At 35.9% G+C, this 26,397-nt stretch overlaps 2 protein-coding genes across 2 annotated transcripts; one reads left to right on the plus strand and one right to left on the minus strand.

The window, feature by feature from the left end:
- Positions 1 to 927: 927 nt before the first annotated feature.
- On the minus strand, positions 928 to 4,816 carry LOC145562690 (luminal-binding protein). The gene is made up of 8 exons (XM_081623056.1): positions 4,654 to 4,816; positions 3,447 to 3,714; positions 3,151 to 3,365; positions 2,802 to 3,044; positions 2,218 to 2,697; positions 1,956 to 2,110; positions 1,791 to 1,873; positions 928 to 1,691 (listed from the first exon to the last, which is right to left on the minus strand). Exons 1-8 carry the CDS (start codon positions 4,709 to 4,711, stop codon positions 1,190 to 1,192), a joined length of 2,004 nt encoding a protein of 667 aa, XP_081479182.1. The 5' UTR covers positions 4,712 to 4,816; the 3' UTR covers positions 928 to 1,189.
- Positions 4,817 to 8,615: 3,799 nt separating this feature from the next.
- On the plus strand, positions 8,616 to 26,138 carry LOC145562691 (separase-like). The gene is made up of 26 exons (XM_081623057.1): positions 8,616 to 9,322; positions 10,314 to 10,488; positions 11,705 to 11,839; positions 11,961 to 12,463; positions 12,771 to 12,864; positions 12,981 to 13,115; positions 13,601 to 13,894; positions 13,975 to 14,100; positions 14,200 to 14,418; positions 14,517 to 14,609; positions 14,724 to 14,870; positions 14,971 to 15,339; positions 15,422 to 15,511; positions 15,847 to 16,107; positions 16,215 to 16,338; positions 16,453 to 17,091; positions 19,004 to 19,232; positions 20,847 to 20,949; positions 21,565 to 21,759; positions 22,169 to 22,221; positions 22,322 to 22,551; positions 22,654 to 22,888; positions 23,004 to 23,388; positions 24,707 to 24,943; positions 25,197 to 25,284; positions 25,394 to 26,138. The coding sequence occupies exons 1-26, from the start codon at positions 8,616 to 8,618 to the stop codon at positions 25,909 to 25,911; spliced, it is 6,384 nt and encodes a 2,127-aa protein (XP_081479183.1). The 3' UTR covers positions 25,912 to 26,138.
- Positions 26,139 to 26,397: the final 259 nt, after the last annotated feature.

The raw sequence follows: 26,397 nt of genomic DNA on the forward strand, positions 1-26,397 counted from the left end.
TGTTAGCATTCTGAATAATGAACTTGAATCTGTCTAAACCACGTACACAGTTACATCCACCAACCCCACCATCATGGACACAAGTTCTTGTCGTTAAACTCCAGTCCTTTGTTTCTGGCATTCCAACTTAAGTGGAATCCATCCTTTCAATTTATTCAATAAATATGAATTACTACCTTCGATTTTTTTTAGTTGCAATTTTGGGGTATTATTTGTGAGATATAAAATATTCCAAAGTGACTAAAAAAAATATGTTCTAGTTGTAATTCAATACTTGTATATCAAAATAAGGGTATTTCAATTACTCAACTTATTAAATTAGTACTTTTAACTTCTTTTTTTCTTCATTTCTAAATTTGAGATTAACTGCTTTCATTTATTTACTTTTATTCGTTGTGATTGTCCCTATCATCTATGTACCCTAAAGTAATACAGAGTACAACTGTGCAAGTAGAGACTTGGATTGTTGATCAAGGACTCATGTCCGTAATAGTTGCTAAGAAGTAGATAAAAAAGAAACGTATATGAAATACATTCCTATTTGAAATTGGATATTTATGTTGCATATAGGATTCTTGGAAATGTCAGTGATGAAGTAATAGGTTATCATTAGAGTTTCCAGTTGCTATTCCTTGAATCAAGTGAATGGGGGAATTAGAATTACCCAATTATTATACGAGTAGAATGTATTTTGCGAGGAATTGGTAACAACGGAGTATAAGAAATGAAAAGCTCAATGCTTTGTGCTTAGAATCCTGTTCTTTATCATGTTAGAATGATAGCAGATAGGTGGTATGAAGGTAAAAGTCGAAGGTCACTTGTTGAAGAAAATAGGGCACAACGACCCGTGTGTTTACCTCCTAATTTTGCTCACATATTAATATTAATCTCTTTTAAAAACAAGATATAGAAGACGAGTCAAAAACAGAAGCAATTATAAATTCTTAAGTAAAAAAATAAAATACTAATGTTTCAGCTGATAAAACAGTTGAAATATCCTATACATTGTCCCTCAAAAATTGAACTTGGTGAAGGGAAAGAGGAAAACCGAAAATCCAAACGAGTTTCCCATCCCAGTTTTCTTCCAACTCCCGTAAACATTCTACTGCGTCTTTTTTCTCCCAAAAGCTCCCAAAAGGAGACCATTAGTCTAAACCTAATACACCGAACAATTGAATCAGTGATCTACTTATAGCTCATCATGCCCATCCTCAGCATCTTCTGAATCAGCGCTTTCACCTGATGGCCCACCAGATCTCTGGTAAACAGCGGTGATGATTGGGTTGCAGACAGCCTCGACTTCCTTGAGTTTCTCTTCGTAGTCTTCCTTCTCGCCACTCTGGTTGTCATCCAACCACTCAAGGGCCTCCTTGATAGCGGCCTCAATCTTCTCCTTCTCATCAGACTCTAACTTGTCAGCAAGCTTGTCGGCGTCGCTGACTTGGTTCTTCATGTTGTAGACGTAAGTCTCTAGGCTGTTACGGGCGTCAATTCTCTCCTTCACCTTCTTGTCTTCCTCAGCAAACTCCTCGGCTTCCCTAACCATTCTCTCGATTTCTTCTTGGCTGAGACGACCCTTGTCGTTTGTGATTGTGATCTTCTCGGATTTTCCTGAGGCTTTGTCTTCTGCCTTCACGTTTAGGATACCATTGGCATCCACCTCAAAGGTGACTTCAATCTGAGGGGTTCCCCTGTTTCATATCAAAATCTAGATATTAGCAAACCAGACATAAAATAGTTAAAACTAAAAGCAAAGGGAGGACAGATATTATTTTGGCATTCTAACAAACCTTGGAGCTGGTGCGATTCCGGTAAGATCAAATTTCCCGAGAAGTCTGCAGTCCTTGGTGAGACTCCTTTCACCTTCAAATACCTGATTATAGCAATCAATGTCATGTTAGAACACAATTTTCAATTGAAGAACTCGAGGTTATCAATGATGAACATGTAAATACCTGAATGGTGACGGTAGTTTGCTGGTCCTGGTAAGTGGTGAAAACCTGAGACTTTTTGGTTGGGATAACGGTGTTCCTTGGAATCAATTTGGTCATAACTCCACCAACGGTCTCAATACCAAGGGTAAGAGGTGCAACATCCAATAGAAGGATTTCTGTAAAAGAACCAAAACTCAACTTTAGTCAGATGTTCAAAAAACTACTTTCACTGCTAGTTGCATATTCAAACTAATATAGTATAGAGGAATAAGAATTGAAATACCTTTGGTCTCTTCACCACCCTCTCCACTGAGAATGCTTCCCTGAACAGCAGCACCAAAAGCGACAGCCTCATCAGGATTAACTCCCTTGCTGGGCTCCTTTCCGTTGAAGAATTCCTTCAACAGCTGTTGGACCTTGGGAATCCTAGTACTTCCACCAACAAGAACAATCTCATCAATCTGATTCTTTTCCAAACCAGCATCATCCATGGCCTTCTTGACGGGTCCCATGGTCTTCCTGAAAAGATCATTGTTCAACTCCTCAAAACGAGCCCTAGTGAGTGGCTCAGAGAAATCAACACCATCAAAGAGAGACTCAATTTCAACACGGACTTGGTGCTGGCTACTCAAAGCTCTCTTGGCACGTTCACACTCTCTTCTCAATTTTCCAAGAGACCTGTTGTCCTTGCTAATGTCCTTGTTGTGCTTCTTCTTGATCAACTTAATGAAGTATTCCATGAGTCTCTGGTCAAAGTCCTCACCTATAGAACAAAGAAACAAAGCATGTCAATTTGATTGATAAGCTCATATCACAAGCAATGAACAAATATATGTCAATAGTCATGATTCCTAGAGGCAATCTTACCTCCCAAGTGAGTGTCTCCGTTGGTTGCAAGAACTTCAAAAACACCATTGTCGATGGTCAAAACACTGACATCGAATGTCCCACCTCCAAGGTCAAAGACAAGGATGTTCTTCTCACCACCCCTCTTGTCCAATCCATAAGCAATGGCTGCCGCAGTAGGCTCATTAATAATCCTAGCGACGTTCAAACCAGCGATGACTCCTGCATCCTTGGTAGCTTGCCTCTGGGCATCGTTAAAGTAAGCTGTAACATATTTAACAACAATATAAGTAATCACTCAAATTTTGTAAAACAACAAAGTCTTAGCAGTAATAATATTATTCAATATATTATGGTTTCGAGATCTAACCAGGAACAGTGACAACAGCATCCTTGATTTTCTTTCCAAGGAAAGTTTCAGCTGTCTCCTTCATCTTAGTAAGAATCATAGCACTGATTTCCTCAGGGCTGAAAACCTTGGTCTCTCCTTCTTGAACCTTAACTTGGATGTAAGGCTTTCCTTCCTTGTTCACAATCTTGTAAGGCACAAGTTTCATGTCCCTTTGGACCTCCTTGTCCTCAAATCTGTCAAATAAAATATCATCAGATAAGCACGAAATTTGGATAGCTGCATATAATAGTGAAACAGAAGAGTGAGAAACTCACTTTCTTCCAATAAGCCTCTTGACATCAAAAATAGTCCTCTCAGCGTTAGCAGCTGCCTGATTCTTGGCAGCCTCTCCGATCAACCTCTCGTCATTGGTGAAGGCCACCCATGATGGAGTGATACGGTTACCTTGATCATTTGCTATGATTTCAACTTTACCATCTTTGTACACACCAACACATGAGTAGGTGGTACCAAGATCAATTCCAATAACTGTACCGAGCTTAGGAGCTTCATCTTTCGCACTAACGAAAGCAAATAAACTACCTGAAATTCATTTCAAAAGCAAAAAAAAATTTATGTTAAATCAATTGCATTTGGGAACATTTACTGTGTAACACTTTATATATTAAAGTAAATAAACATGCATATACCCTGTAGCTTCCTAAAAAAACATACTTCGTACATTATTGCAAAACTTAATTTAATCGAATTTTAGCACTAATTGTGCACTAACATCCTCTCAAATATCACTTGTGAAGTTTATCATATATTGCATATTTCATATTTGCATTGCATTTATTCGAATTAAACAGTTTCATCAACATTATCTTCGATTAATCGGATTGTTAACATCTGATTGTCAAATCAATAAATTATACTACTATGTAAATTAATAATACATGAAACAATACTCAACTGGCTATGATAATCAATTAGCTAATACTGTATTTTATATTTCGTGAAAACAGTACCAAATTCAATACTTAATTCCTAATATCTTCGATCAATCACGAACTAAACTACATAGATTCACTCATCAAACCAATCAAAACACAGATCAATTACAAACATAAACATATTGAGCTACCTTACGTTTGATCTTCACATTACATACATATATCATTCCAAATTGCGTCGAAATACTTATAGATCCAACCAAACTTCTCGTTGAAACTTACAGATTCAAGCTCATACACTTATTTTTCAGTGAGATCGCAAAATTACTGTTTCATGATAACTAATTACTGAAAACTAACACATCAGATCTGCTTTTAATGCCGCAAATCAAACAATAATGCGATCAATCACTATCACACTCTCACTCTCACTCCTTAATTCAAAACAATCCGAAATCATTAACCAAAAACAACATTCAATAAACAAATCAACATCATTCAAATTCAAATGCAGTTCGAATCTCAACTTCCTAAAACTCAATTACATCAAAAAAAAACTACAAAGATCTAGAGAAAGTAAGCTCACCGAATAAGATGATGCCGAATGCGATCGACGATGCGCGTGAATTCCACGCTCCCGCCATTATCTTCGCTGGTGATATAAAACGACGTCGTTTAGTATTTCCGACGCTTCTTCTTCTTCTCCTTCTTCAGGTAGTGCTTTGTGTTTCTTCTCTTCACAGAAGTTCTCTTCTCTGTGAAAGGAGAGAGAGAGGGTATTTATAGAGTGAAGAGGAGGAGAGAGAGAAAAGTTGGGACGTGTCAGAAGTGGTGACGTGGACCAATAGGAATGCGATGATGGTGTTGTTAGCCAATCAGAAAATTTTGGAGAGTTTGTGTGGGAATTTGATGTTTTTTTCTTTTTTTTAGTGGGAATGGAGTTGATTGAAGAAGGAATTTGAAACGAACAAAGCGTCATTTGAAATGACGTGGACCAATGAGGTTTGGAGAATTGTTACGTGGACCAATAAGTTGAATTTGTTGGTTGGGTTGATCGTGGCCGTTGGTTTTTGGATCTGATGGATGGGAGATGCGGTTCTAGTTTGAAGAGTCGTTCCTGAGAATTAAATGGGCCGATTCTCCGTTTCTCTTTCACGTGACATGTTGGGCCTATGTCTATCGTATTGGGTTTCATTCTTGAGTCTTGACTCTTGACAGGGAAGTAATGGTGTAGGTTAGTTACGTAGTGGCTAATACGAGGGGGTCTAAAGGGAGTATTGTTATGCATCATAATTGTATAACAATGGGTAAATGTGTAATTACACGTAAATGTATATTCTAAATTTAGAGTAGTACTCTCTCTGTCCCTAATTGTTTGCTTCACTTTCCTTTTTAGGTGTCCCTAAAAGATTGCCCCATACTACTTTTGGCATGTTTTCCCACTTACACTCTTTCTATCTCTTTCCTCATTGATATTTGTGTCAACCCATGTGCACCATTTTTTGCCCAAAGCCTTAATAAAGTGGATTTATGGTTTGGGGCAAACAATTGAAGACGGAGGGAGTGTTGTTTAGGGTAAAAATACCCTCTATGTGTGGACCAATGCCACCGCGACATGTGTCTGCAAGCTCAGCGCTCAATGAGCCAATTAGAGTATGACACGTGTCACTCAAATGATAGAAGGGTTAAATTGGGCTCTAACCCCATAACCCAAGAAACCGTAAAACGGTGGGAAGCCAATCTACTTAGGTTAAATAACCTAAAAGGCACATATCCCAATACTTTATAAATACTGATCTTTACATTAGTTCAAAGGGAGTTAATTCATTCTCCAAGGGGGCAATGCCCCCCACAATCACTCTCCCTTCTCTCTACTTTCTCTCTCTAAAAATAAATTCTTCCGGTCACTAACTTGATCGTCGGAGGCGGACCTCCAGCCCCCCCGGGGGTCCGTTGTTTTGCAGGTGACCAAACCGTTCGAGTGTTGCATTGCGGATCTGTCTCTCGCGAGACGTACACGCCCTCCACTCGAGTACGTATAAAAAACCCCAAAACAAGTACCATTGAGTGATCAATAGTATTATTGAGTGATCAAATAATACCATTGAATATTTAGTGGTATTATATGTGTATGTAGTGATACTATATATACATTCAGTGATACTAACTATGTGCATATATAGTATCATTAAATATAATATCATACAAGCTTTAAGTGGTACAATTAAAAGTGATTTCACTTACCTATCTCTCTCCTCCTTTCTCTCTTCTATGTCATTTTGAATATTTTAGTAGTATTTGTTATGCATTTGAATATGCATAACAATACTGCATTACTACTTCCTCGGGCCTTGGCTAATACATAACATTGTTAAAATAAAGTGCATGGAAGATCACACTTGTGGATTATTTCAGAAAAGTGCATGGAAAATAAAGAAAGGGGGACGTGGACCCTACAATCACATGAAAATAGTGATTTAATGATGGGATCATACTTCAACTGTTACAACTTAAACCTTATAAAATACAATTTGAATTTTATGCAAGTATTGTTGAGAGTTTATTCAATACCAGTACAAGCCTGTATAGTACTAGTGAATATACAATGTTATTACTTGACCATCAGATGAGGACAACACTCTAATTATACCACTTGGAACTTATAAGATATCATTGGAATTTTATTTAAGTACTAATGACAGTGTATCTACTACCACTACAAGCAAATATAGTACCACTAAATATATATATAATGGTATTATTTAACTACCTAATGATACCACTTTAAATTAATGGGCATATATAGAACCACTAAATATATAGAATGCCTCATGTTATGCATTTGACCATGCATAATTGTTATCCCTTTGAAATGCCAATCAATTTGTCCTGTTATGACAAATTTACTATTCGTTGTCACCTTTTCACAGTTACATGTAGTCTTTATCATGGGTATTAATATTTTTTATTAAAAAAAAGTCTTTGGGAGTATGTATAATTTGTTTTTGGAGTAGGTGAGTATTCTGGTAAATGAAAATATTTGTTTTGAAGATAGCAATTAAGATTTTGAAAAATGGAAATAGTTGATCTGAGAATGTGTTAATATTTTGGTAAATGAGAATAGTTGCATTGAAAGTAGATAATATGAGAGTAAGTAGTAATGTAGAGCATGTTTGTATGAACTCGTTCCCTTAAAGTATTACTACTTTGGTGGAACTTGATTTGATTTAAGTTTAATAATATGTTCGGTTGACGATGTTTTTTTTAAAAAAAATAAAAAAAAATATGAGAGTAAGTAGGAAACGTGCAGTGGAAATATGAAGTCGTATTATATTTTAGGACGGTTTTAAATTATAACCATAAAAAGAATATGTCCAATAGAATATATAATAATAGAAAAGTGACAGAGGGAGTAATTTAGTTTGGTTTGGGGGGAAGTTGGATTTAGGAAGAATTTTAGTTACAAGCTTAGACCGCCAACCCTTATTCCAAACTTGGATAAATTTTTCACCAAAGCTTGCCCCTTGTGATCAAGTGTACATCTAGGTCTTTGTTTGAACAAATTTTAACGAAGTATTTGCATGTATCAAATCAATAACACAATTAACATTGAGAAATTGAATACTTGGAAAATTAATTGATGTCAAAATAGCCATTGATTTAACATGATAATAAGATTTTGGACCACAATCTCTTCCATTATTGGTAAATGACTACACAACTTTATATCGATCTAGTGATTTGAGCCTAAGCCTAAACAAAACCTTACCAAGCAACGATCAACCTAAAACCTATGCTATGAAAATTCAATTCAAACCAAACAGACTATACTTTGTGACAACTTATTTTTAAGTAAATTGCTTGTATCTATATATATATTATTAAATGACTATATTAAGCTTGACTCGCAATTTGAATGAATTAATAGAAATTTGACCAAAACACATGATAAAAACTGGATTCAAATGCAAAATGATACTTCATTTGATCTTGACCCAAACTAAACTCAAATCAAAATGAATGGATTCACATTAGTCACATACCAAAGGTGATGAAAATCACATCATACTAGAATCAATAGATCAGACCAAATTGTAAAATCGTTTGCATTGTAAATAGTATCACATATGTTGGGACAAATTGACATTTTCGAAATTTCGAAAATTTTCAAACAAAACGAGATTTTTGTGTCTAAAATTTGTTTTTTAAATTACCCAAACTCATAACCTCTCTAGACTGAGATAGACCAGGTAACGTACCAAAGCATTATTGATCACCTCTATTACACACATATCAACACTAGGTAATAATCCGATATGATTGACCTAACCCCGCAAAGGCGCAAACCATATTGTCACCTTCAAGAAGTGTACCGAGGAAGCCAATATGCGAAGCAGTCCCAATCACAAAAAAAAAAAAAAAAAAAAAAAAAAAAAAAAGCAACGGATTCTATAATTGGCGCTCATTTTGCTCTGATACAGTACATTTTTCAAACACTCAGTACGCCCCTCACTCATTCCTCCACCACCTTCCTCCATCTCATCCGCCATGGATGAACCAACTCAAGCTTCATCTCTCCTCTCAAAGCTCGAAACCTACGAATTCGCCGAAATCTACACTCATTTTTCCGAACTTCTGCAACCATTCTCTCTCCTCAATTCCACCAAACCTCAAAACCCTAGCAAAAAACCTTCTCGCAGCATAAAACCCTCACAATCTTCCCCTTCTTCGTCAATTAGGTCACTTGCGAAGACATTTCTACCTTTCGTTAATCGTTCTCTCTCTCTCCTCCCGAAACGCCTCTCCGAATCTCCCAAACACCCGAAAACTCGCGAATATGTGACTCAATTGCTCAATTGTTACAAACTGTGCTTAGATTGTTTAGATGTTTTGTTGTCCGAGCTTTCGGGTAAGCCGTATTGTGTGCATTTGCAGAGAGGTAGGTATGTACATTGTTTGATTAGGTGGGAGAGGTATGAGGATGCTATCAATGAAGGTTTTAGGGTTTTGAAGGACCTTGGAGGGGTTAAGCTTGAAGGGGCTGGATGGAAGGTTTCGATGGGGGAGCTCGCTCCTCGGTTAATCTCTGTCGATGTCCATAATAATGGAGGAGTGGAGGTGGAGGGGGATGTTGTGCACCTAATTGTGGATTTGGTTGTTGCTGTTGCACAGTCTGTATCATTGAGTAAAGTTAAAGATGCTGGGAAGTATACTGGTTTGTTGATCTTGCTCGACGAGGTTCGCCCGTGGTTCAGGTGTGTGATCTTGTTAATCTTAGAATTGAGTTCAAAGGTTGTTGTTATTAAATCAAGTTTTACTGGAATTATGTTCAACACTTGTACCCTTTTCTCTTCAATTGTTTGTTTATGAATTGAAATGATATGTGTTGACACCAATTGACAATTCTAATTAAAACTGAATTCTCCCAAATTGGATTTGTTGAAACTAACATACACAAGTTGAAGAAAACAAAGCCTATGTTTAAATGTAGACAGCAGAAAGATGACATACATCTGGATTGGTATGATGCAGCAGTGTGTCCGCATTTCAAAAATTTTGGGGTAGTTTTAACTTTTAAGAGGCTAGAACAACAATACTTGTTAATTGAAGTTTGGTAATGCATTTGACCGGGTTGCGTAGTTTGAATATAGCTAAGAGCAAGTTTAGCCTCAAGTCTTAAGACATGGGGTGACATCATCATTTTGAGTCTTAAGAATTATGTTTAAGACTTCCCCCATTTTTCTTCTTAAATCTCAAGCAAGTCTCAAGTTGAGTCTTGAAATTCCAAGACTCAGCTTAAGACTTGAGATTGGGATCCACCTCAATTTTATTTTTATTATCCTTTTTTTTTTCCTCCTACATATAAAGAGATAAAAAAAAATAAAAAAATATGTCATATATTTGAGTCTTAGGGTTAAAGTGATAAATTTGGACAAGTCTTAGTAAGTCTTTACAAGAATTTAATGACATCATTTTCAATAAGGACCACCAAAAATGATGTCACATCCAAGTCTTTAAGACTTAGGGCTAAACTTGCTCTAAGAAGTTATATGGTGACTTGCCTGTCATAAACAATAAAACAGTATGGATGGGTTGCTGGGTCTTGAAAAAAATTCTCTTTCAGATGTTGACAGAAATTCTCTTATTCTCTTTTAGAGTTTTAGATGTTGATGCACATGCTATGGTGTAAATTGATGGTTCAGATAAATAATCCTGCTCTTATTGAAGTATTTGTTGGTGCTTAAGGCATCTGGAAACTAGTGTATGCAGTAAGCTGCAATGGAAGCTATTAGCTCACATGAAGAATGCTGCGCTGTTTTTGGTTAGAGAAGTTACACATTTTAAAGGGGATTTGGTACCTGATTTCTGTGCTGCTGTATTCAACGAGTATACGCAATTATTGAAAGCTCAAAGTATCCAGGTGATCTATCTGGTCTTTACTTTTGTGATCAATTTGGCTATAGAATTGCAAACCATCTTGTGATGCTATATATATCCTAATACTTGTCGGTAACTTCTCATTCCTCCTTCGTTTGCAAGTTAGGTGTATAACATTTTTATTATGTGCCCTACGATCAATAGCAGTTAAGGGATACAACTAAGTAAGAAACTGACAGCAATGTCAATGTACTTTTTAAATTGACCTACAATAACAAGTGTCAACATAAAATAACTGCTACAGTTATGCAATCCCGCACTGAAAGTGAATCTCAAACCAAAATATTTCCTCCGTTCCCATAATATTGCAACAAGGATGAAATTACGCATCCCAAAACATATTTTATATGTTAAATATCTATAACTGTGTAAGAGTAAAAGTTATAAAAAGTTGATATTGTGAAAGTATTTTATGACACGAATCTAACAAAATCTCACATGACTATATTTTGTTTAATGTTAAAATCATATTATATGGTCAAACAAAAGTTATAAATAGTGCAAAAGTCCCATTGTTGCAATATTATTGGAATGGAGGAAGTAGATTACAAGGGCTTCATTTAAGTCCTAGTCTCCTCAAAGAAAGAGTTAGCTGATGAGAGATTATATCACCTAATTACTGGGATAAATCATAGTTTTAGCATTATTTTCCTGTATCTAGCTACATGTAATAATAATAAGGTCCGCAGTCTGCTACTCAAGTCCTTTGTCTTATTCACTACTATCCCCTATGCTCCAGTAGCTGCTCTACTGGAAGTTTTATGGGAATTGAATATCTCTCTTTTAGCTACTGGCTTAGTGTAATTGGCAGAGCCTCGATTTGCTAACTTTTCCCTCCATATCTGGCCTGCTGCACACAACCTGAATTTCTCTAATGCTTTATTCTATGTTACTCTTTTAAAACCAAACTATTATGATTGTGATGTAAGAATCTCCAAATTCTTTTTAGGAATATATTTCCTTATAACATTAATAAAGAAAGACACATTAAGTACTCTCAGTAGCTTTAACAACCAGTACTAGTTCACCTTTGTTGTCAGGAGCACTTTGCTTTCTGTAGTGAGGTGTTGGATATGTTGAAAAAACATCAATAATCTGTATTTGAAGCCTTATAACGTCAGCTTGCTTGAGTTTAATGACTTAAATTACAAATTGTGAACAATATCATTGTTGTTTTAAGCTATTATACTCTTTTATAGGGGACAACAACGGAGGAACAAGAAGAATTTGTAAAATTTGTATCAAATTGTACATCCAAATGTCGGTCAGCAAGCAAGAATGTCCGGGTCTCCATTGCTATGCATTTGTACAAATCTGCTGACAATTTCTCTCAGGTTCATTGTTTGAAATTCTAATATAAATCTAACATAAATTACATAATAATTTTTTATAAGACTGATATTCTTATAGCTGAAATTTTGATGTGGCTTGTATTTTTTTTTTTGTTCTGAGCAGGGTTTTTCATACTTCTCACTTATTCAGAGATTTCATGCTTTGGGGCTATACTTCTATGAGTTATGTTTTGAATCAAACAATTGTATGTCTTCGACTTCAGGGAGCTCAACAGGTACTCATTCTGCGGGATTCTCTCCCAATGATTGGGATCAGCTAAAAGATTTATCTCGTTTGCTGAGTAGTGGCAAGAAATACTATCCTTCTCACCTAGAGGTCTATGACAACCCACTAAGTCATGATTTCAGGGATTATGTTGAGAAAGCATCTATAAGTTCTAGAGCTGATTGTAAGATTTCTAAATCCTTTAAGTCAACAAATGGGGAAGAAAATCTATCTTATTATCTGAATGCCTTGAAGTTCCTATGTTGGCCACTTGCTGACTTTGTAACTTCAGAAAGAAAAAGGATAATTGTGGAAGACACCGAGTCCCCCCTAGGAGAAGCATTGAAGCATATCCTGGAGGCATTCCTTGAATACAGCTATCTCTTTTCTCATTGTCAGCAGTAAGTAGCAGCTACTAAGTTGATTGTTCTCTTTATTTCCTCTGACCTACCTGCTTTCTGACATTCTGGTTCTGGAAAGGAGAGTGGTGTTGTAAGTTTTTAAAAGCTGCATTATCTCACACGCTAGTTTATGAAATACTCACTAAAGTTCTGCTTGCTCATCTTTATTCTTTATTATTTCTTCTGAATTCAAAAGAGCAGAAAAGTTACTCTAATTTCCTGCTCCAGCAATATATCTCGTTGAACTAGCTGCATTGGCTTTTGTATTGCCTTTTATGTATCTTAAATTTGGTTTTACACATTACAGGAATGGCGAATCTCGTGTTGAAATTGACATGATTGTGCTAAACATCTCCGTGGCTTGTTTTACTCTCTCCCTGAAGCTAAATCTCATCACCGAGGTATCTTGATGGCGAGCTGATGTATTACATGCTGATATGCAACTATTTTTGTCTAAAATACAATAATGAAGCTCTTTGTTTTTATTGGCTAATTCCCTCTGCTCCTGTAATTTCAGGGAAGTACAAGGCTTGTAAATTATATTCTCTCTGATGAGTGTACTTCATTGTTACGGCCTCACATGCTGAAGTACATCATAGCCCTGCTTCACAACAATTTTGTCGAATTCTACAGACATGAACAGTTTAAAGAGGTTTTTAATTTTTTTTTTTTTTTCCATTTTATTTTAATTAAAAAACCTATTGATAATTCTGGTACTATAACAGGTTTTTCCCTTTATTTATTTTAATTTGGTTTTACACTTTAGGGAGTGTCTTAAGAATTTTTGTTCCTATTCAAATCAATGGGTTAGTCTTAGTGTGGATCTAAAATTTGTTATGGTAATTATGCTGCAACTGATAAAATTTCTGAAATCTCATTTAGTAATTGCCTATAAATTAGACGATTATCTTTGTTTTTTATGTCCTTGTGCTGTTGTTAATATGCTGGTGAGGATGATGTTATAACTTATAAGCTGATGTGCAGTATGTGTTAAATGACCTACCATATAATCTACCCATATTTCTTTATGTATATTATTAATCTTCTCTGAGTTTGTTGCTCCTGGTTATGTCAGGGAGAGTGTAACCTTCTCTTTTCATTTTCATGATGCTGACCTGTTTAGTATTTTCCATGCAGGCCTTTGATGCATTAGAATTATGTTCTAGAGCATCATGGAATCACTGTTTACTTTTGTGTGAGATACATGTGGGCAAGCAGAAAGGAGTTGATGGAGAGGTATCAGAAACTATGGTTGCTGAGTCTGTGAATGAGGCATGCAAAGTTAGTTCTCTTCTTATTGACATTGACCATCGTATTGATAGCGGTAAAGTGGAGAAGGCAATAGATAGCGGACTTGTAAAGTGGTGCCTTGGCAAAAATCTTTTAAGGAAGCTCCCTTGTCCTGTGACATTGATAAAGAACTGGACTAAGGTAATTTTAGTGATTTTTATTTTTGCAGTTTTTTATTTTTTTTTAGTTGGTGCGCTACTAATCTCAACTTACTTTTGCAGATGCAGTGTAAGTTGTATAAGAATACCAAAGATGATGCTCCAATCTTGGGTTATAATCTCCTCCAATCTCCTTGCTTGGCGAAAAACAATATTTCATCTGAAATTTTTGGGACCATTTTAGAGCAGGTTTGGCGTTTTGTCTTCAATTCTTCCTAGTATTTTCTGCTATCTTCTTGCTCATCTCTGTATAATGTTTTAGATTACTGCTTGAAATTTATGTTTCAGGAACTTTCAGCTTACCAGGAGATGAGCAACTTGTATCCTATATTTTGTCAGAGAATGCAAATGAATTTAATTGACACCCTCTTGAAGAAATTGTATATATCTAGCAAGTGCTTGCAGAGATCGACTATTCTAGTCAAGAAAGGATTGTTATTAAGGACCTTTGGAATCGAAAATCTGGATGATTGTATCGGTTGTTTGTCAAAAGCAATTGAATCAGTTGTGAGTTACATCACTCTGCTCTTTGGTCAATCCATCATTTACCATATTGACTAGTTTCTTTTTTTCTTTTTTCTGATATGGATTAATTTATTCAACAGAATGGCTTGTCTGGTGATAAAGTGTATAATCAGTTAGCTGTTGTGTATTGTTTGCGTGCGCTTTCCAGCCATGAAGCTGACCCAACATCAAAGGTCTGTCTTCTACATAAAAGTTCACGTTTCTAGACTTGGTCAAAGGTATTTTTTCAATGTGGAAATGTGCCTGGGTCCTTTTTTTAATTTCATCTTAATTTGTCCTTTGGGCAGGATATGTTTAGAGATATCCATGAGGCTGTAGACCTATGGTTGACGACTATTGATGTTCTTTGCTTCTCTTCTAGTGGCAATTGTGGGATGGGATGTGAGTATGTGTTGCAGCTTCTATATCACATTGCTGACTTATTATCCATCAAGGTTTGCTGATAAAATATTAACAGAATCTGGCTTTCTTCATTGGTAACTTTATGGTTCCATTAACACTATCTCCTGATTATGATATTTGCTTCATTGCCAGGGCGATGTGACTCTTCATGCAAAAGTACTATCTGTAATCATGAAAGTGTTTAAACAGTTGAATGTCCCACTGGAGAAGTGTCTGTCACTGTTGTGGGAGTCGCGAAGGGTTAACCATGCACTATGTGCTGTACCCATTAATGAGGCATTCATTGAGGCTCTTTCAAAACATTATGGTAAAGAGGCGGAGTCTCTTGAATTCTGGATTAGTTGTTTTAAAGATTCCCAGCCGCTACTAGTAGGGCTTCAGCAAAATTTCTCGTTTTTATCCTCTCTTTTTCCCCTTGCTTTCTTTCAACGCAAGCATTCTTTACAGTCCGAGATCTCTGTTGATGAAGTGAAAAAAATTGCATCGAACCTTCTTTCAAATGTAAGGTTCATTGTTAGATTAAACAATTATCTCTGTACAAGTACTATAAATGACTGCCCATTTATGTTTACTTTTTGCTTAGGTTTCTGTATCTCGTAGCTCAGCTTTTCTAGCTGGATATTTATACCATGATTTGAGTGAATGGCTTTGTGCTGGTGGAAGGACTATTGAGGTATGTTTAATACTCGGAATTATCACCCAAATCCCCTATAGTCTGTTGGATATCATCTCTGGTAGGTTTATTTGCTGTTTAGTGTTAAAATTTTGTACTCTTCTGGTGACAGGCAGTTTTTGACTGAATTAAAATACTTGATGTTTATGCTTACTATTTGTAATGGATTTTGGTTATCAGCATTATATATGTTAAATTATTAGGACTGTCTCAACTCTCTTTCATGCTTATTTCATTATAATTAAAGATAGCTGAAGGACAAGATTTGTGTCATTGAACTCAAAAATACTATCTTTTCTCTTGATCTAATCAATTTATTATCTCTCTTGTTGTAGGCATTTTTTTATGCAAAAGAAGCTCATCGGTTGCGTGGTAAGCTATTGCAAGAGCATTTTTCTTGCTCAATTCAACAATATGATGAAAATCAAAAACTTGAGGAATCGATGAAGAAATCATCAGCTGTTGTTAGTCAGCTCTCTGTGTTGAATCAAATAGCTATTAGAGCTTGGCCCGCTAATTCTGTTGCACCGTCTTTAGACAGTTCTTCTCTTTCCCCGTGGAATGTGCTCTGCTGTTATCTTGAGAGCACGCTGCAGGTTTCCAAATCTTTATTTTGACTGTGTATGTAATATTTGAAGTAGCATTACTAGAATTTTGAATTTTTAATGTTACACCATGTTTTCACTGTTGGTTTATATGTTAGGTTGGTATAATCCATGAAAAACTTGGAAATGTTGCTGAGGCAGAAGCTCAGTTTATATTAGGCAAGAGTATCTCCTGCTTGCAGTGCCTGCCCCGTTTCATTTTCCGATTTTCCTCTTGTTTAGGTATGTGAATAAACTTTTGTTTTTATTTATTTTTAATTATGTTTTGTTTGAATATTGTTCTTTATTATCGTTGGAGATTTGGTGTGTTGACTGTAGTTCTTAAACATAATACAGGGAAAATATACCACGGTATGGGCCTTTTGGACTTGGCATCCACAGAATTATCAGAGCAAAATTTGGATTTTGAAAGTAACTCTATGACTTGCTCAAGGTGTTTACTCATGTTGGAAAGTGATATTATTGAACTTGGTAATTTGCGTAGAAAAGGTGTTGATTGTGCTCCAGGAAATCCTTATGAATTATCTATTCTAAATCTGTTATCACTTGAGGAAGCCAGTGTAGCACACTCTGTGCATGAATGTGATGCTGCTATTTCAGGCATTGACACTATATCAAGACCTACAAAAGCAAAAGATATTGTGGAAGCTAAAAGGTCTAGGAAGACAAAAAAGGAACTAGAAACTCAGGTAACTGTTAATTCATGTGGAGCTGAGCAGAATAAAAGGGTAACTCGTTCTAGAAAGCTGTCTTCTAATGCCAAAATCACTGCCTTTGTCAAAGACGGAAAGAATGTTACAACTTGCCAGACCAATGGCCAGCTGGAAACTGAAGAAGCTATTGTTTCTAAGAAAATTTCATGCCAGAAATGTTTTTCAAGCGAACTTAATTTGTTTGGTTCTTTAGCTTGTTTTATTCAAATGAAAAGGGAGTTTGTTCGCCGGCAACAAATACTGAGACTACTCATTGGATTAGGTATAGTTCATTTCTTATTCTTATTGTCTTTAGAAATACAGGCCATGAAGCTGTTTTGCATATCTTACTTTCAATCTACGTTGTTGATTAATACTTTCATATTAATATTGAGAATACTCATTGACCTAGCTATGATTCATTTTATGTTCTTATAGTCAGTAGAAACCCATGTCAAAAGAATTATTTGTATATGTTACACATAGTCACTTACTAAAGCTGTTGATTTTATACGTATTGACATGATGATTCCTATGTATTGATATACTGTACATTCAAGCAAAGTATAACAGAGCTTTGGTTCTCCTCCTTTAAGAGGTCTTGGCTTACTGAATTATTTTGAAACTTGAACTTCAATATTAGGTTTCTGAAGTGAAATATAGTGAGTAATTTTGTTTTACGTCAACATAATATGCATAGATGTGTAGAATGGAACTTAGATTTAAAAAAGTGCGCTTGAGGCGCAAGGTACAGTGAGGCTCAAGAGCTGGCGACTTAGCTCTGTGAAGCTCAAAGTCCTACAAGCACTTTTATTTCCAAAGAGGCTTCTTGCGCCTGATGTTGTAACTTGTAAGGCATCAATAGTTAATGTGTAAGATACTTTTTTTACAAAAAAACACAAGACTTTGTGACTGGCAGGTTTACTTTAATTCTAAATCAGAGAGAATTCTCATGTACCCTGAATTCTCATATCCCTCAATTCGATTTGAAGAGCCCTAGCTATTAATCCCATGGTCTTTTCAGGCTATCACCTTTTCTTACCATTCCTTCTTTAGACTAATTTAATAGAAATTATACATTTTTAATATTAATAAAGTACACCTCACCTACAAAAGGCCCGCATCTTTGCCTTGCACCTAGGCTCCAAGGATATTTGCGCCTTGGTGCGCCCTCTAAAACTAAGGAATGGAATGGACAGGAAATCTTGAAGAAGTCAAATTTTTTTGTAGATGACCTTAGTGGAAGGGGTGAAATAAACAAGAAAGACATGAGTTTTCTGGGTAGAAACTCTTGGGGATGTCGTCTTGGTTCGTGTGGTCGACCCCATACTTTTGTGATTATGGCTCTGATGTTTTATTTGTCGTCATACATCAGCATATTTTTTTTATAATGTATAGATTCACATTCTTTTGCCGATTTCCTTTGGTTGTCATTTGGTCTGTGTAGGTTTGTTTGATGCATAGTGTGTTTATTTATTTTTTGTTCCATTTTTCAAATTAAACATAACAAGTTGTTGTGAATAGAGAATTTGTGGTCCCTTATTATTTTTTTGCATGACATACACTGTAAATGAAAACTGAGAATTCTCTATGTGAATAGATTTTGTATACGTTGGTTTCATATTTATTCAACTGGAACTGCCCGGAAGGTTAATTGGGAAAGGATCATGTAAAAGAATTTATGCTTTTCATGGAAAAAGGGGCTGTTTGATTATATTTGGTCTATTACTTTAAATCTAATGCATGTTAACATGCTAGCTACTTGATTAATCCTTCTAACAAACATCAAGATGATAAGCCATTGCCGTCATGGCGTCGCATAATGTATTACTTCCTCCGTTCACTTTTAGTTGCAAGCTTGCACCATTTTGATTTTCACACTTGCCAATGCATTATTTTAATCATTCATATCTTTAATTATAGATAAATGTGATATTGTGAAAGAATAAATTGAGACGAATCTAACAGGATCCCTTATGATGACTATATTTTGCTTAACATATACCTAAAAAAGGGGATCAAATGAAAGAAGGTGAATGTAAATTTGCAAGTGTTGCAACTAAAAGTGAAAAGAGGAAGTATGAAACATGTTTACAGCTGCTTTATATAGTTTCCATACAAGGAATATCTTGACCTATGAAAGTTTGTGATAATTTGACTAACCCGAATCTCTATATATTTTTTTCTGTTGCTAGGGAAGCATCAGGGAGCTTTGGTTGGAACTCATAGATTGCACACTATATACTCTAAATGCATATTTATATTGCTGGGAGGAAATGATTGTCATTGTTCAAGCTCTACTGTTCTAGATTTTGATTCTATCAGCAAAGAGATTCCTGGGGATATTCTGGTTAGCGAACGTGCAGAAGTGCTGTACAATATTTGTTTGCTTTCCTTGAAAGCTTTGTGTTCTGAGGACATCAGGTATGGTAGATGCTCAATTTTACAATTTACCCTTGCATAGACAGCACATGCATTTGAGCTCGAGTATTACATCTACCATCACTTTGCACATGATAAAAAAAGATTGTGGTGTTGTCTGGGGGACCCATTTCAAGATAAAAAAAGTACAAGAAATGGGTATTAATTTGGAGACTATGATCTTTTGTTTGCATCAATTTTATATGTTCATATACATTTTATTTGTGATTAAGATTTAAGGCTTTGTGCTAGTTGTTACTTGAATTTTAAAGAGTCCATAATTTCAAAGGATTAAGATTTTGGAGACTATGATCTTTTGCAGCTCTGTTTTGTCATTGGCAGATTAGAGTACTATTGGTTACCTCCCATTACTTATGCTTAGATTTCACATGAATTATCTCCTGATTTATTTTGAGGGATCATGTTTGATTTTTCTGTAACATTATTTTACCAAAGTTTGGTGGATGATGAGTGGATGCAGTGACAGTGATCATCTGTTTATTTTAGTCACAAATATCTCAATCATATACATTATTGGACTTATACATGATTATCATTGCAAAGCGTCGTATTTCTCCTGTGAGTTTATCTTAGCTTTGCCTAACCTTTTAACTAGGCACTGATGTGATGTGAGTCATGTGACCATTGATTAGGAATGATTTTTTGGGAACAAGGAAGAATTTGTGGAGCATAGTGCTGTAACTAGTCTCTAGATAGAAATCCGGTGTTTCCATATACTGTATTTCTATTTCCATATTTAATGTTGGAATCCAAAAGATTACAGTGCATATTATGGCCCATGGGCAATTGGATGCTTAGGGGATTGACTAGTTTGTGGGATGCCAAAACTTTCTAAGGGGTTTTTCTTTTTATAAATATTAAATGAAGGTGCAGTTTTCAACCAAGTCTCAAGGATTTCGGTTGGAAATTTTGACTTTACATATTCTAGGGGCTTGTTTGTCAGGCAGAGTTATAGAGAGACACTTTAGGAAGGGAGACTGTAGTGACTGTTCATTTTTGATATTTTTGGCATTTTGCTGTGGTTACTAATTTCATGAAGGATCATTAGCAATATTTTCCTAGTTAAAGTTTTAATTTAGTGGACGTGCCAGCCACTAGTTTGTCAGGTAATCTCTGGGCGATCTGTAGGAAGATTCTAGTCTTGAAAGGATGAACATGCTTGGTGGGAAATTACTTGTACCTTGCTGTTAATGCTGTAGACTTGCTGTTTATACTCATTCATTTATCTGCGGAAGAGTTTACTTTTAAGGCATTGTATTAACTATTATATTAATTTCTGGTTATGCACAGGCATTGTATTCAATCAACCTCGTTTGCCACCCTTCATGTGTTGTTAGTTAATGGCATGTGCTAATCTATTGCAGGATCTGCATTGCTGTGTGATTAATAAAATTAGATAATGTTAAGAGATTGTGTCTACTGGCTATATTAGTGTCACACCTAGACTTCATTCAGATTTTCATATTATGAGATTACCAAATAACTATTTTTTTTAGGAATATCAATAACTAACTGCAGTCCTATGCAACCTATTTTTTTCTTTTTCTTTTTTTTAATAATTAAGTAACTAATTTATTTTTTATTTTTTTATTCCAGGACTACTTGTTTTCCTTTTTGCTGCATCCAAATGTCTCATGTAATATCCTTCCTAAAGCTATCCTTTGTGCTGAGTCGTGAGATTCCTTTGCTCTTTCAGAAGGTTTGTTTCCAAAACGTATTTTTTGTACAGGTATTTTTACAGTAAAGTAATCATGTTATTTGCTCAAGGGTGGTGGAGAATTGGTGATTTATATTGTCTGATCCTTGTTGCTGGTTTAACATTAAGCTGTGAATAAATATTGTTGGGCATTGTTCGTAATGATTTAAATCTGTTAAAGTGCAGATTTATATTTTATTTTTTTTTATTTGTGAGATATATTTTGGCATCGAAGTAAGTTTACAATATGTCTGAAATAAATTCTAGATTTGCAGTTTTACCATGCTTTTGACAAGAACTTAGTTGTGTGGGAGGTTGCCATTATGGAATTAAAACTCCATTTGAGATGCCCCTGGCTATATGTGTTAGCTAAATGACTTTCATCAAGGCTGCACTCTCCCTTGCAAGTGCTGACAGGTGATCTATTTTGGTGGAGAATCGGTGATTCATATTGTCTGATTGTTGATTGTTGAATGGTTGAAGCATGAACTAGGCTTTGTAGTCTGATTTTTGAATATAGGTGAAAAGGCAGGTTTAAACCTGCTTTAGCTTGCGTGTTTGTTATATGATACTTCTTCCTTTTTTTGGGTGTTAATAATGGTAAATTGACAATGATAGGTGTCGAGACTGCTTGCTTTGGTTTATGTGGTTTCGTCTTCCAAGAAGAACTCTTCTCTTATATCTTGCAAAGTGCTTTCAGAAAGTTATTGGGCCGCTTATTTTCACCAAGCCTCAGTTGGATCTCATCATGATTTGCAGCTACTTTCAGCCATTTCTTTGAAGCATAAATCCCAGTTGGTATCCAAAAATGAGGTATGTTGTGCTGTAGTGACTCTTTGAGGATATTACAGGTGTTCGGCCATTCGGGTGCTGTAAACTGACAACGTATTTTCAATGAATATGATGATAGGTTTAGTGGGTTTACAAGTAATCATTGTTGTAGCTTAAAATGCAGGTTGTAGGTCCTAAACCTAGGTACTTAATTTAAAGGTTAGGTCTTTGTGGATAAAGTAATCTGGTAAGAGTTTCCTAAGGATAAACTTGAAACTCTTTTTTGTGTGCATAATAACAGCTGATTTTGTATTCAACAAGCAATTCTCTTTTGTATTCAGAATACTGGGCGAGTTTCTGCTTTTACCTGTGCGTGCTCCTGTTTTGATACCATTATTCAGCATATTTATTGTGTTTTTGAATAAATTAATTTGGTCTTTTACCAATGCAGGGTTGTGAAGCTACTGATGCGACAAGCGTAACAGATACATGCAAGCTGCTTAGGTACTAGTGACTCTTATATGCATTATTGATCTCATATAACATATTGGGTCCATCTTGACCTTTCTGAAACTGAATCTCACGTGGCAACATTTTATTTCAGGATTGTTCCTGAATCAACAAAAGATATGGAATCATGTGTGGCAAAGTTTTTTGAAAACCTTCCCAGTACCACAATAGTATGTGTGAGCATACTAGGGGCTTCTTATGCGAGCCTTTTAAAAGAATTGATGTGTTATCCCTCTACTGTTTATGGTTGGATGCTCTTGTCCCATTTTGATGCTGACAGTCAGCCAGCTGTGATAATGTTACCGCTAAGTAATGTTATCCAAGGTAACATCTTTCCTTAAAGGGGAATATTATTTAAAATTTTAGTCAACATAGGGGTATCCTTTTCAGATTGCTAATTATTTGTTTTTGGGTTTAATAATTCAGAAGAAGAACCGAATACAAGCTGCTCAATCTTTGGTGAGAAGAATGTACTAAAGGAATGGTGCTCACCATGGGGGTCCAACGCCTTGGTTGATGATGTAGCTCCTTTGTTTAAATTGATTTTGCGAGGAAATTACTTATCTTGCTCAAGCTTTCCTGAAGAACACACTGAAAAAAGCCGTGAACTATGGTGGACTTTGAGAGATAACCTTGATAAGTGCCTGCATAAGTTACTGTGGTAAGCATTTTTGTAAAATTTTCAAATGGAGGCATGCATAACCCTGCTTAAGGAGCCTGTTGTACAACTTGATTGTAACAAACTAATATATTTGTCTTGGGTATCAATATCTTAGGGATATAGAAGAAAAATGGCTTGGTCAGTGGAAATACTTGCTTCTGGGTCGATGGTTGGACACTGACCCCCTTAAGTGTGCCGTGAAGGAGTTCATGGATAATACCAGAAAAGATGGATGTATATTGGATATAAATGAAAGTATAGTAAAGATAGTTATAGGAGGCATCAAGTCCATTAATATGGAAAAATTGAAAATCCCAAAGTCGTTCCTTGAGAAAGGTTGTTTCATTGGAAGCATCATAGATTCTGTTCGAGGATTGGATAAGGAATATGATGGTGTTCATTATGTATCAGATTTACTCATTGCTGCAGCTAACCAGGTTGAGTTAGAATACTGCAGCCGCAGGGAACCTGTTGTTCTTGTACTAGACAGCGACATTCAGGTTGGTCTGGTTTATCTTGCAATATGTACTGCTTTCTTAATCTTTTGTCTGGTGTTGAAAAGAACAAATATTTCAAATGTGTATATTTTGGCAAGTGGTACCATGTGTCTCGTGGGAGACGCATAGGCATGAGTCATGTCCTTGGAGTGTTTCTGCCAGTGCCAAGATTAGATACCTAATTACCTACTCGCAGCATTCGCAGGGACGGTTCTTGAGTCCTTCCTCCCCCTTCCCCCTCATCGTTACTCTAAAATCCTCCATCCCGTGAATAATGTGTCATTAACACTATCTATCCTTGTTTGTTTACCTGAGGAAGATGTGGCATGTAAAAGGTTGATTTAACCAGTAAGAGAAGTGATCCTGGTAGGAAAACTTTGATATACAATATTGAGAGTTCATTTTAGGAAAATTTTAATTGCGACATATAATGTCCACATGAAAATTTACGTAAGAAGATACTTTCATAAAATCTCATTATGACAAAAGATCTTTGTTTGTGATTGATCCTAATTGGAACTTCATCCTCGATAGCTATTTAATCTCCTTTTGTCATTTGTCCCATGCTTTAGAAGAGATTGAAGGCATTTAGAATCATCCACTTCTTTCTTTGTTTTCAACTTAGGAAGGTTTGTTGTTCACTTATAAGCTCCAACCCTGGAGATGAATTACTCCAATGTATGCTATTTTGTCCATTCCACTCAATTAGATAATGCAGTGAAAACTCGAGTATGGAAAAATATTTCTTAGTCAGTATTTTGTTGTGTGGAAGTTTGTTATTGATCTCGACCATTCTATGGATGTATTAATGAGTGGATTAGATGTGTAAATGATATGTCATGCCTAACCCATCAGGAATATGATCTTGTTTGTGTTCACCTCTATGTATTGAAAATGATTTGTCCTTAATTTCTGTAATATTGGCAACTATGTTATTGGATGGCACTTTGGTCATAATTGAGTCAAGTGTTTATTTTTGATATTGTAGACAAAGGTCAAGTGTTTAGGTAGGTATCAGCATCATTGCAGATTGGATTCAAGTATAACTTCAATCCCCAAATCTCTACCTTTATCGTGCTTTAAGCTCTAGTGATGAATTAATTGACTGGCAAAATGATGTTTCTGTAGTTAATTTCTAATCTTTCTTGGGATGGCATAATGTCATGATAATTTCAGTGTTGAAAATTTTACTCCCCTGCAGTGACACCAAATCCAAATTGTTGGTCCGTAAATGGTGGTTCTGGGTGTACTTTGGGTTGTAATGTCATGCCCCTTATTTTACTCATCTTTCCTGTGCTGATTTTATTGTAATTATTTGCAGATGCTTCCTTGGGAGAGCATTCCTATTATGAGGGAGCAAGAGGTGTATCGCATGCCCTCTGTTGCAAGTATCTTCATGGCTTTGCAAAGGAGGTCTGTCTTAGAAGAAGCTGCTAGGCTTGGTACCAAATTTCCATTGATAGATCCACTGGATGCTTTTTATCTCCTGAATCCAAGTGGTGACCTAAGTCGCACACAATCCGAATTTGAGGAGTGGTTTAGATATCAGAACATGCAGGTATGCTCTTGCTGCTTCTGTAGTGGCTAAAAGATGATGAGAAATCACGTAAGGCAATGGGAAAGCAACTGACACAAGTTCTAATAAGTCAAAATTGTTTTCATGCCCTATGATCAAGTCAAGTGCACAACGACATTAGAATTATTTTTCCATTGAAAAGGCTACTGCTATAAGATCTCAATGCGTAACATGAGTTTATATTTTTCTCCCATTATCTGGCTATTTTTTTTATCTTTCTTTCCCTTGCTTTCAGGGAAAGGCAGGAGTTGTTCCGTCAACTGAAGAGTTGAGTGCAGCATTGGAGAACCATGATCTATTCCTATATTTTGGCCATGGAAGTGGTGTGTCTCTCATGTTTCGTTACATAATCATGTATTTATATTTTTTAGTCTCGCTTTCCATTCTCTCACGGCATATGCACTTACTATGCTACTCTTTGTGATCATGCAGGTGCACAATATATGCCCAGAGACAAGATCCAAAAACTAGAAAGCTGCTCTGCTATGCTTCTTATGGGATGCAGCAGCGGATCTTTGAACTTAAACGGGTGCTATGCTCCAGTTGGTACTTCTCTCTCGTATATGTTAGCTGGCGCTCCTATCGTGGTTGCTAACCTGTGGGAAGTGACAGACTTGGACATTGACCGTTTTGCTAAAGCCGTGCTTAAATCTTTCTTTGAAGAAAGATCAATGTCTTCCACAGACTGCATTCAATGCAGTTTATTAGCGGAAGAATTGGAGTCTATGAGTGTAAATGAAAGGAAAAGAAACCCTAAGAAAGGCCAAGGAAAGAAGAAAGCGGTTGATCCTGTGCCTGATGTTTCAGGTGAATATTGCTACAAACATAAGTTAAGAGCTGGATATTTTGTAAGTCAAGCTCGAAAAGCATGTAAACTTCCCTTCTTGATTGGAGCTGCACCTGTTTGTTATGGTGTTCCTACAGGTTTAAAGAAAAAGAGAGATATTTAGTCCTCAACATCTTGTTGATCCCCTTCAAACAAAGTGAGGGGCGTAGATTTGTAGTACAATTAGTTGATCAGTGTAACACATTATAATCCTAGATTTAGCATGAAAAAAAAAAAAAAAAAGCAAAAAAAGCTGTACAGAAATGAAGAGATCATTAAATCACAGGTTATTTGTTTAAAAATTATTTTTACTTGGACCACATTTATGAAAAAAAATTATACATCCTGTAATATCTGTCTTTAGTTATACCTTTTTATTAATGGTCATTTGGCTGTAGATGTTTAACTTTTCTGTTAAAAATACATTCTGACAGGCTGCAATTCGTTACATTAGTACCTAACATTGTCATTGTACTTTGTACCTTCCAAAATCAACGGTTATAAGTAATATAACCACTTTTCCTATCATGTTTAATCATTTTGGGAGGGCTTTTTTTCATTATTATGTTCAGATATTGTCTGAAACCAAAAATCTCCTGAAGCTAAACAA

Source organism: Chenopodium album, chromosome 10 (genome assembly GCF_948465745.1).
Source record: "Chenopodium album chromosome 10, dcCheAlbu1.1, whole genome shotgun sequence".
In the NCBI taxonomy this organism is placed as follows: Eukaryota; Viridiplantae; Streptophyta; class Magnoliopsida; order Caryophyllales; family Amaranthaceae; genus Chenopodium; species Chenopodium album.

What these genes read in the sequence shown, in the direction of transcription:
- LOC145562690 (XM_081623056.1), bottom strand. Translation starts at nt 4,711, where the DNA reads ATGGCGGGAGCGTGGAATTCACGCGCATCGTCGATCGCATTCGGCATC. An exon ending in ATTCGGCATCATCTTATTCG is followed by an intron (nt 3,715 to 4,653) that starts GTGAGCTTACTT and finishes AATGAATTTCAG; the next exon opens with GTAGTTTATTTGCTTTCGTT. An exon ending in TGCTGTTGTCACTGTTCCTG is followed by an intron (nt 3,045 to 3,150) that starts GTTAGATCTCGA and finishes AATATGTTACAG; the next exon opens with CTTACTTTAACGATGCCCAG.
- LOC145562691 (XM_081623057.1), top strand. Translation starts at nt 8,616, where the DNA reads ATGGATGAACCAACTCAAGCTTCATCTCTCCTCTCAAAGCTCGAAACC. An exon ending in AAGCTGACCCAACATCAAAG is followed by an intron (nt 14,610 to 14,723) that starts GTCTGTCTTCTA and finishes TCCTTTGGGCAG; the next exon opens with GATATGTTTAGAGATATCCA. An exon ending in GCTAAGTAATGTTATCCAAG is followed by an intron (nt 22,552 to 22,653) that starts GTAACATCTTTC and finishes TTAATAATTCAG; the next exon opens with AAGAAGAACCGAATACAAGC.